The sequence below is a fragment of the Orycteropus afer genome, unplaced genomic scaffold, assembly GCF_000298275.1.
Source record: "Orycteropus afer afer isolate SDZICR_OR568_19922 unplaced genomic scaffold, OryAfe1.0 scaffold00035, whole genome shotgun sequence".
Classification (NCBI taxonomy): Eukaryota; Metazoa; Chordata; class Mammalia; order Tubulidentata; family Orycteropodidae; genus Orycteropus; species Orycteropus afer.
Window position 1 is genome coordinate 5,238,261 of NW_006921622.1, and position 11,792 is coordinate 5,250,052.

General features: G+C 34.3%; 1 protein-coding gene across 1 annotated transcript in view; it reads left to right on the top strand.

The window, feature by feature from the left end:
* Positions 1–2,140: 2,140 nt before the first annotated feature.
* MALRD1 (MAM and LDL receptor class A domain containing 1) overlaps positions 2,141–11,792 on the top strand; it is a 1,363,654-nt gene continuing 1,354,002 nt past the window's right edge. Inside the window, exon 1 of the mRNA XM_007936352.1 lies at positions 2,141–2,318. Coding sequence (XP_007934543.1) covers positions 2,141–2,318 — 178 coding nt within the window. The remainder of the gene's footprint in view (positions 2,319–11,792) is intronic.

The following is an 11,792-nucleotide window of genomic DNA, read 5'->3' on the forward strand; positions in this document are numbered from 1 at the left end:
GTGTGTGTACACTCAGGAAGAAGAGGTATACATCAGAGCTGCAAGTAGAGATTTGGGAGATAACAATGTAAAGATATTAATTGAGATCATGAGAGTGAAGAGAATGCCTAGGAAAATTGTAATCTGAACAGAGAGGATATAACATAGAACTATAAGGGTAATCACTATTTAAAAGATAGCAAAGAAAGAGAAATAGATAAAGTACCGATTAATACTCATTTATAAATGAGAGGCAAGGAGAAGAACATTTCTGAAAATAGTATGAAATATAAAATAAGGAAATAGTTTGCTAGGTGATGTGGGGTGTTGTGTGCCAGGGTGAAAAATTATTTTTTCCCCCAGAATCCTAAATGCCCATACTTTAAATCTTTATATAAGCATTACGTCTTTTTTCAAGAATACATGGAAAACTTAACTTTCTCATTTTTTTTTTAACTGCTAAGATACATTCTTTGTCCCTTATCTTATTCTTTCCATTCCATATTCTCTAATGACTTTTTACAGTCTCAAGGTATCTTTACGTCTCACTGTTAAAATGTAGAAATGAAAAGAAAGTAGTTGAAAAATAGCTCTAATAAATTTTTAAAAAATCAAATATAAAGGAATATTATGAATATTTAACTTCACAGAATTTCTGTAATTATTCAGGCTCATGCAATTGTATTTTTATTATGTAAATGTGATCTGAACTTCAGAATATTGTACATTTTGAATATGAATCCTGAAATTATGTGTTTCACCTGTCAAACCAATTAATATGAATCAACAAGGAGAATCATTAGTGATGTACAAGAAAGGGCAATGCCTTGGCAGCAGGATATTTAAATTTTAGTTTCTGACACCAGCTTACTATATTTCTTCATGCATATCCCATAACCTCCTTGAGCTAAAGTTTTGTGATCTGTAAAATGATGATCTCCAATGTCCTGGCAGCTTTTAAAATTCTATAGCTCTTCATTTATCTAAACAAGCAAACATGTAGTTTCCATTCAATAATCAAGGATAAACATTTCATCCCTATAGAGCAATTCATAGAATTGATCTTGAAATATTTGAATAAGTTTTAGTAACCACAATAATGTTCTAAATTACATGAATGTGATTGAGTACAGACATTAAAACAGAACTTTCTATAAATTTGATGTACCTACATGTGGTCAATTTGTCTGGGCCTGGTTTTGAGTGGCTGAGCAGCTGGATATAATATTGCCCATGATGAGATTGGTAATCAACTCCTTGGTACAATCTACTGTGAACAGCTGAGTAGCAGCCTTAGGGGTGTGGTCTGCAACTAGCATATAAGGAGAAGCTTTGGGAATTGTCTGCAGCCTTTTGAGATTCTTGAACCCTCCATGTAGCTGAGTGTTCATTTAGCAGCCTGCCATGTTTTCTGCTGATTTTGGGACTGTCTCTGGACTTGAACTAATGACCTTCTGTGTTCTGTGGTAACATGGGACTTTGCCATTTTATTTGTCACCTTGGGCTTATTAACCCAAGCTGCTAGCAGCTGCCTGAGTGAAGAGACACCGCCAGCTTCAGTGGGCTGGGAGCAAGAGGCAGAGCTGAAACTCAAGGTTGAGGGGCTTTCGCCCAGCCCCTAGAACTTGGCATTTGGAACTAGGACTTCTAGCCTCCAAAACTGTAAGAAAATAAACTCCTGTTTGTTACAACAACCACTTGAGTATTTTCTGTTAGAGAAGCACTAGATAACCAAAACACTGCATTTAAAACTGTTTTAAGAGAATTTATTATTGAGAGCAATGTTCAGTTTATAGAAAAATTGCATATAAAGTACAGAGACTGCCCCCCCCCCTTTCAGTAGATAGCAGATCATAAAGACTTAACTTGTGTAAACATGGTATACATAGGGCAATAAATAGCCATGTTTAGCTAGATACAGAAATGGTGCAATTGCTCAAGTTAAATATTTCCTAAAGATATTTCTCTGAACAAGTCAATTAACTGCCTTGGGAGTCATCTGTTAGAGTTGCAGGTCATTATCCATAGTATCCAGTTATAAGAACAAATCTGGGAAAAAATTATTTGTAAAAGAAAAGGAATATTTCCAATTATGGACTCACTTATTACGAGTGCCTAATCTGTAATAAACGTCTTGGGTAATGCTCTTCACCTTACAAGAATGTTAGCAGTCCCAATGAATGAAGTTCGCTACTTCCTTTGGATTTCCTGTGTTTTCATTTTTGTGTCAGTTCAGCAAGGAACAGAACCCTTTCAGTGTGGCAATGGAATCTCCTTGCCTCCTGACAATGTGTGTGACTTCACGGACCAATGTGCGGACAACAGTGATGAACAGCAATGTAAGTGTCATTGTTCTAATTTCCACAATTTCATTTCCCTTTAGATCTGTCTTAAAACCAGGGGAGCTCTGGTAGCATAGTGCCTAAGGTACTTGACTGCTAACCAGAAGGCTGGTGGTTCAAACCCACTAGCCACTCTTCAGAAGGAAAATTGGGCAATCTACTTCCATAGTGATACTGCCTCGGAAACCCAAGGAGGGGTCTCTATGAGTCGGGTCCAACTCCATGGCAAATAATAACAACACGACATGAGCAGTCCAGTCAGATTCAGCCAGATACCTAGTCTCAAGTGGATTGGAGATTTTCAGAGTGTGAACTATTAATATGTCGCTAGTGCTTATCATAAACTAAGTTTTCAATAAAGACAGGTCCATGTAAAAAATTGCTCTAATTAAAAAATGTCAAATAGCTAAGATTTAAACTAGTTGGACTGTAACAAATTCTTGTTATTTTGTATTTTAAATAGATGTTTGCTGGTTCTAGAGATGTGATAAACAAAAACATAGCTTTTAATCTTATTTTAAACTCACTGCCATCAAGTTGATTCTGACTCACAGCAACCCCCACTGGGTTTCCAAGCTGTGAATCTTTACAGAAATAGATCGTCTAATCATTCTCCCACAGAGCAGCTGGTGGGTTTGAACCACCAACCTTCTGGTTGGCAGCCAAATGTCTCCCCTACTATACCACCAGAGCTCCTTAATGTTGTATTAGTGAAGAAAAATTCAGAAGAAGTTATTGTACTGCAACTTTAAAATGCTTTTGTTTTGTGATGGAAATTAGGAGCTGGAGTTTGAGTTAAGTATGGAAATATTTCATATGTATTTTAGATCTGATGGGTAGCTGTTATTTTCATGTTTAAGACCCTAACACCAAATGAGGTGGTACTCATGGCATGTATAGCATGACCCTGGCTTCTAACACATGATTGCAGGGTAGTGGAAAAAATACAAGCATTAGAGAGTACAGGACCTAGATTTGGATCCAGATGAGCCATTTAACTACTGGTGTGATCTTGAACCTCTCTTTTATTATAAAAGATCATAAAATGAGCCAGACCAACTCTCACAGGCGGGAAAATGCTCCATCATTTCCTGTGAAGAATACTAATAGAAAAGGAAACAGTTCACCAAGAGAAGACATGAGTAAGGACATACAAGTATCTCTAGTCCTTACTGCAGCAGGACACCCTAAGGAATACTGCATTTTACTAGTGGAGGCCAGTGCCCTTATACACTACTGCCTTTCATAAATAAACAACATTTTCATAAAATTAACATAGACTCGTTGGTACAGAGTAACTTTTGATTCAATTAATTACCTGGAGACATTTATTCTATCATATGAGGCATATTGTCAAACATATATATATATATATATATATATATATATATATATTTTTATTCAGATAAAATACTAGTTGGTATTTCTCTAATTCTTCATTTCTTCTGCTCATATAAGATTCTCTGTATTTGATGTTGTTATTGTTTGCTTTCAATTTACATAAGGAGTTCTGGCAGTGCTATGGTTAAGGCATTGGGCTGCTAACCAGAAGTAGGTGGTTCAAACCCACCAGCTGCTCATGGAAGGAAGATGAGGAAATCTACTTCTATAAGGATTTACAGCCTTGGAAACCCAATGGCTGCTATGAGTCAGAATTGACTCTATGGCAGTTTTTTCCTTCCCCATTTACATATTCAGTTGATATTACGTTAAAAAAAAAAAAAAAAAAAAAAAACCTGATTTTTGAAAAGTGTCTTCCCTATAGAATGAAACAGGCTGATTATTTTCCTCCTATAGTTTGAGGTAGCTATCATGCTGTTACCACTTAGTAACCATTAAATACAAAGCTCAACCAAGGACAAGGATTTTATAGTTGTCCAATTTCCTCAGGCTAAATATGGGTAGGCTGCCCCTTGGCTTTGGCCTCTCTGGAACGGCCCTTACTGTTCCTGGGTAAGCAGCAAAGATGAACCACTCAGATGATTTGAAAAGAAGTACAAAGTCCCTTCTATTATTAATCTCTATGTAGCTTCCTTTAGCACTCTTGCTGTGATAACATGAATGGTCCTGCATTAGGGAAAGGTTAATGTGAAAGAAGGAGAAAGCTGCCTACTGGTAAAGGTCTTGGCTGCATGAAAAATTCCAATAACTTGCAGCCTTACAGAAAAGTGAAGGAACAGATTTGTCGAATAAACAGATATCATTTTAAGTGTTAGGCATGGTCACACACCAAAAGGGAGGTCACCTTTTGACTTTTTTGCTTTTTATTTTCATTTCCGAGAACTCTCCATTTTGGTATTGTATTTAAAACGTGTGCAGTAACCTGCAGATAAAATTCAGAATCACTTTAAAGTTTGAGTTTTCTTTGTATGCTGTACTAGTGGAAAAATATTTGAAGGAATAATGACTGCCCAGCTTTCTTTCATACAAAATACCATGCTGAACTTACAGACTAGATTCTTATAACTAACTTTATAATGATGTTAAAATAGACACACTTAAAAAAATTCTCAATCTGCCCCTCTCCATTTTACAGTCGTCATGGTATGACCTTTAAAGAAATGGGTTTGGTAAGTTAACTTTTCTTAACGAAATTGGCATAGTTGAGGTTGAATTTCTGATGCAACTGATTCTAATAAGTTTTTGAGAATGTTCTTAATTTACATTATATACCTCCTTTTAATAATACTTGAATGTGTGCTTTTAGCTGTTCATCATTGTTGTTGTTTATTAAAGATGAGATTTAGAAAAAGTGAATCCTCGAAATGGAATAGATTTCATGTGGACAAAATTTACTTTTTATTCATATTTATTGACATCCTCAACTAGGCCTGGCCCAGGTAATATGTGATGTGGTACTGGTTTGGGTATTTTTTAAAAAAATTATATTCCAAGAGTTGCAGCGTGTGCTTCCCTGTTGATCAACATTGACTGGTCTTTCCATTCTTTTTTTATTTGTTTATTTCTTTCTTTTAATAGCAGAGCCATTACACTAAATACAGAGATGGTCTAGGTTCTCTTCTGCAATTGCTCAAAATTTATTCATTTATAAAGGCTTCACTCTGCTTTATTTTTACCTTATAATAAAGACTGTAGAATTATTTTTGTTGACGAAGGGGAAGACCCTCAATGAGGTGGATTGACACAGTGGCTGCAAGGATGGGCTTAGGTAAAGCAAGGACTGTGAGGCTGGCACAGAACCAGGCAGTGTTTTGTTCTGTTGTACATAGGGTCGCTATGAGTCAGAGACGACTGAACGGCACCTAACACAACAACTACAACAATTATTTTTATTGCTACTATTCAGTGCAAACCAACCAGAAGATTATAAAATATACTGTTAATATAGTGTTGAGATACAACCCCTGCAGCAGATCTCTACCACTGCAGTGTCCGCAGGTATTTAAAATCCCAGAAAACACTCTTAAATGGTTACATATGCTTAACTAAAGTTAGTATAGGATTAGTTGTTGTTATGTGCCCCCGAGTCAGACCCGACTTATAGCGACCCCTCCTTGGGTTTCCGAGACAGTATCACTACAGAAGTAGATTGCCTCATCTTCCTTCCAAGGAATGGCTGGTGGGTTTGAACCGCCAGCCTTCTGGTTAGCAGTCAAGTGCCTTAGGCACTATGCTACCAGAGCTCCTTGGATTAGTAGCTACATACATTTACTTTAACACCAAATTTTTTGTGATTCAAAAGAGAAAAATAAATTATGTTAATCTGACTTCTTTCATCTTTGCCTAAGTGTCATGCTCAAGAATTTTTCCATTTGTTATAGTATTTTTGTAAGGAGATAGGAATCTATTTTTACATTAATGATTTGATGCAAAGTTTCATAAAATTTTGAAGTTTTATAAGATTTCTCTTACAAAGTTTGTTGAATTTAAGAACATGAATGTTTTCTTAAATATGTATTTATATAATCTAAATTTATATATGAAATGTGTGAAAATTATGTTAGAGGTATTTTTTTTTTTTGAAATCAGAAGAGTGATAGTGTTCAACCAGATTATATAAGTACAAACTTATTTCTTCAATAAGATGACATAAAGCCTAAGTGCTTTCAAAAGTTCATTGAAATACTTGAACCAAAAACATTAATAGAGTGAAATATGAAATTTTGTGTATAATGTTTACCCTCCTACTACTACATTATATGGAAAATACTATCTATGTCTAGTCATAAAATTATAACAATAATTAAAAGTTGTAGTCACAATAGCAACAGAATTTTACATCTAAGAATAAATATGTAGACCTATCTGAACAAAATTAGAATAAAGTTACAGATAAGAGACTCATGACAAGATAGTATTTTCTAGTGAGATGCTTCAATACTGTAAATATGTACATTTTTGTCAAATCAATTTAAATATTAATTAAATTCTAATACAAAATCTAAGCAAGATAATATTTAGAATTTGATCATGTAATTTGGAAATTCACCTAGAAAAATGAGTGAGAATAGCTAGGAAAGGGATAGGATAAAATTAATAATGAGAAAGACCTTTAGTAGATTTATAAAACTATCATGAAAGCTTAGAATTAGAAATTTAAATCATTAGAAATATTAAGCATGTATTTAATAAATGATGGTGGTATTCCAAATCAGTTGGCAAAAGCATAGGTAACTAATGACAATTTTAGCTAATACTGATAAAATACTATATGCCCAGCAATATTAAGCTATTTCTACCCAGTATCTCATTTTAACTTCACTAAACAGCCAGTGAGTAGGACCTAATACTGTTCTCATTTTACAGCTTAGGAAAATGAGATTCAGTTTCGGTAAAATAAAAAACCAAATGAATTCACACCCAACTATATAGGGTTCTAGAATCCTTGCTTCTACTCACCACACAATATTGTTATTATTTATTGTATTTATATACAAAATGAAAATGTGGGTATGTAAGTGAAGATTAGGTAATTTCATGATATCAATTTCTGATCTACTCACACACCAAAAAATTCTAAAAGATAAAATATTAAATCATAGTTTTCCATTCTCTTGACTGTAAGTTTTGAAAAGTCAAGGAAAGTTTTTCTTGTGCTTTGAAGTACAGTAAGTTCTCAAAATATGTTTGTTGAATATTGATGCTGAATAAATATTAGGGTAGGGAATATTTATAGGCCTTTTCATGTGTTAAAAAAAATATAAATGAAAACAACAGTAAGTTAGAATATATAAATAAAAAGTTTCTGTTTATCAAAAACATCATAAATAAAATGAAAGAAAGATGTTTGCAATGTATTTGACAAATAATTTGCTTCCAGGTAAATAAATAAAATAAATAATGCATTCTTTCATAGAAATATGGATAGAACACCTGAAAAGACAACTCACATTCACACACACACATACCACACACACACACATGAAAAATGACCACATATGAGGAAGTGATCAATTTCACTATTAATCATAAATCACAATTGAAAACAAAACCTGCCAATATTTTAAAAATAATTTACACATTAATTTTTTTTTTAAAAAGTCCATTGTTGTCCAGAGCATGTCAAAATGAATATTCTTACATACTGTAGATAGATACATTTTTGGATACTTTTGTAATATGAATGATCTTAAAAGTATTCATGCCCTTTGATTAGCAATTTCATTTTTAGGAGTTTATCCTAAGAAAATAATTAAAGTCTACATACAAAAGTTTAATAACAGTATTATTTAAAATGGTGGAAATTGAAAATTATCTGACTTAATATTAGGTTATTGGTGCAATGGTTAAACTCTTGGCTGCTAATCAGAGGGTTGACACTTTGAACCCAACAGCTGCTCTATGGGAGAAAAGACCTGGCAGCCTGCTTCTGTAAAGATTATAGCCCCTATGGGACCGTTCTGCTCTGTCATATAGAGTTTCTGTTTGTCAGAATTTACTGGACTGTACACAACAACAAAAATTAATTAAATTACTACATCTATATTATGGATATCTGTGCAACCATCTGTCATGATTTTAGATGCTATTTTAAAATGGGAAAATGCTCATGATATGCTGTTAATGGAAAAATATGATTAATAATCAGTACATTAAAAATACTGTGAGAATTGCATACAAAATGCTAGATGGACCCATCTGGGTGTTGGATTTGTAAGTGACTCAATATTACTTTTTGTATTATTTTCTTTTTTACATTTTTCAACTTTTCTAAAATAGCCTCTATTGCTTTTACAATCAGAATAAAATGGTATTTCTAATACCTAATCAGCAGTCTTCCTATTAGCTGATGTATTGTTTGTATTCCAGAAAGGAGAGCAAGGTAATATTAGGTATGTTGGCTACATAATGACAAATAGAATTTTTCTTTCTCCTTTCTATTTTTTTTTTTTCTTCAAAGTAAATGAAAAGAAGCTTTTGTTATCTTTTTGTTGTATTTGATTTGTAAGATGAAGTGAAGAGGTTGAGAATTTGCCAGTAAGATAATATGTCAAAGTTTTGTTAGCAAAAACAGTCAATTTCAGGAAGAAAAATACTTGTGTAGGAAGGGCAACTTCTGTCATTATCTAGTTCTATCTATGTAAAGGGCTAGTGCTTCTCCTTTCTTAGCACAACTGCTCTGTGAGTGTAAAGAAGTACAGAATCTTTTTATTTCATTTTGGAGAGGCGTGTCAGGAGTCTATCACATGCATGTGTGTGTGTATGAGTTTTTGTGTGAATGAATGTGTGTGTGTGAGTGTTTGTGTGCCTTTGTCCCCAGCTGCTTCTGTTGGATAAGCCCTGTTTAAACTAGGCAGATGTTTTCAAGGAAGATCATCATCTTACAGCAGTGAGAAGAGCTGCTCAAGTGGCTCCTCTCTGCTGGTGCTTCTTTAAATGAACTAGATTGTCTACAGGTTTGGGTTCAGCTCCCCTTCTATTCCCTGACTCTGGGCTCCAAAGGGGTTTGTTCATCACACAAACCTAATACAATTCCTTTTTATGTGCTTCCCCCACCCCACCACTATCATCTTACCCTCCTGCAAGGTTATACCTGTCTTTTCTGGCCACGTTTCCCTGTCTAGCCTGTTGAGAATTGGGGTAGTTTAATTTTCCATTCCCCTCCCCATCCCCAGCTAGAGCATTGTGCCATGTTTTGTCCAGACATTCCTTTCAAGAACTGATTTTCAGTAAAAATTAAACAATGTCTGTTTCTCTTTTCATCCTAATTAAAACAGCTCTAACTTCCCAAGAGGCAATGACCAGTGGAAAAAGTCCCATACAACAGAGTAAAGAAGATAAAAACACAGTTATTAAGATTTCAAGACACTGTTCTAGATCTATCACCAGTGTTCTACCCAGGCGATTCTGAAAATGCTAAGGTGGACTCTTAAGATGTATCGTAAGAAAGTGATGCCATTGCCTATAGTAAGATGTATTTTATTTCTCACCATAAGAAAAGACACAGTGAGAGTAGTTTCTCAAAGATCTCTCTCACCTGACAAAAGCAGTTAGGAAAGTTTTAGTCTGCAAGGAAGGTGGGGAGTTAAGCATACGCAAGGTTTCAGGGAGGAGGTGTCATGCGTAATCCATGCCTAATTCAGGGTTATAGCTTAGCATGGAAGTGACCAACAGACCTCTCACTTCTGAAATGGGTCCATGTAGCACAAATGATGTATTTCCAGTGACTTTTGCTTCCTTGACATGAGTGTCCATGTTTCTGGGTCAGCAAAAGTGTGGAAAAGACTCATCATTCTGTTTGTTGAGTGTGGTGAAAGTTCCTTCAGTCTTTTCTAAAAGTTACTTATTTAGTATAGTAAAACTTTATAGAAAATGAGAGGCTGTAGTTTTGAACCAGAACCTATACTAAAAATCAAAATGGAGTCTGATTTTGAACAAGGATATAGCTCTTTCCTATTCATAAAGGACTTTAATTATTAATTATCCTGCTCTTACTCAATTGCTAAGAACTGTGCAAAAAATTCCTAAAATTTTCACAGATTCTAGTCTTTGTTTATTTAAGTCCTGTGATATTGAGTGCTAGAATCTTTTATTTCATGGAACAATTTAAGAACACACTGAATAAGGTTCTCAGTGAAAAACAGCAAAATATCTTTTATGTTTAATGCATTGGACAAAATCATCAGCATCTTTTTGCATCGATGTCTCCGTAGATCCTTTAGTCTTTTCACCTGTAGTAGCAATCTTTGTACCGTGATATCATGTTGTTACTGTGTGCCATCGAGTTAGTTCTCAGGCATAGTGGTCTATATAGCTCAGAATTCAATTGTCCCATAGAGTTTTCTGAGCTGAAATCTTGATGGGAGCAAATTATCAGTTCTTTTTCTTCTCTGGAGTTGCTGGTAGGTTTGAACTTCTGACCTTTTGGGTAGTAGTGATGACTTAAGACATTGATCCACTAGGGCTCCTTCATTATAGCATAGAAGAGAAAAACGCCTCCAGTTCTACTAGGTCGGCAGTCTTGTTTTACAGTTATAAAGGAGGTGAGGTCATAAACCACGAGATTATTAGCCCAAGGAGATGCAGCTAGTTAATAATGACCCAGGACTCAGGTGGAGGTTTCTATCTAGATTGTATTTGAAATGAGTAAATCTGCAGTCTTAGAACAGTGATTATTTTATCTGGATTTCATACCTTGGACAATTTTAGAGGATAGTGTAAAACATATTAAAAGTTTCTAAACAAAGGGACCCATTACATACTGATATCAGAATATGTACAGAATTTTTCTAACTGCGAGTTTACTTTCAATAAGTAAAACTTCAGTAAGTAAACTTTCAGTAAGTTTACTTTCAATAAGTAAACCTCAAGCTGAATACATGCAATTTTATTTCTCTGTAACTTACTGTCAACCCAAAGAATTTCAGATATGTTATGTATGATTTGCACAAATTGTAGGATACTTCTTTGGGGTCAAGTGGAAAAGGAAGTACCTACAAAAGGGGTAGAAAAGTAAAATAACATGGGTAGTGATACAAGATTTTACAAATGGAAAAATAGAATAAAACCTGAGCCCATAGAACTACACATTGGTTTCAATATTTATAATTAAAGGTCTCGAAGGTACTCCTAAGAAGGACCAGTGGAGGCATAACCAGAGGAGGTAAAAGATAGAGAGAAAGTCAAGAATGCTTGAATCACAACATCAAAAATGCTTTTACTATTTTAACAAAGAATATATCTTTTTGTACACAAAGAAAATGAATTTTAAAACTACATGTTGAATTTTTTTACAGATAGGAAGCCTGAAATTTTCTAGTTAACCAGGGATAGTGAATGGAAAGTAAATTTACTTAGTTTTTCTATAATTAAATAGCATGGATAACTTTATTTAGAGTTCTGTTATTTTGTTTTCATAAAAGAAGCATATTTACAAAGGCTTTGATTTTTTTTTCCATACCAACCCTTCTTTTTTTCTTTAATCTTATTATTCCTACACCAGAATTGATCTTAATCTTACTCCCAAAGGTGAAATTTATAGAAACTTTGAACTAGGAATAGTTTTGTTGT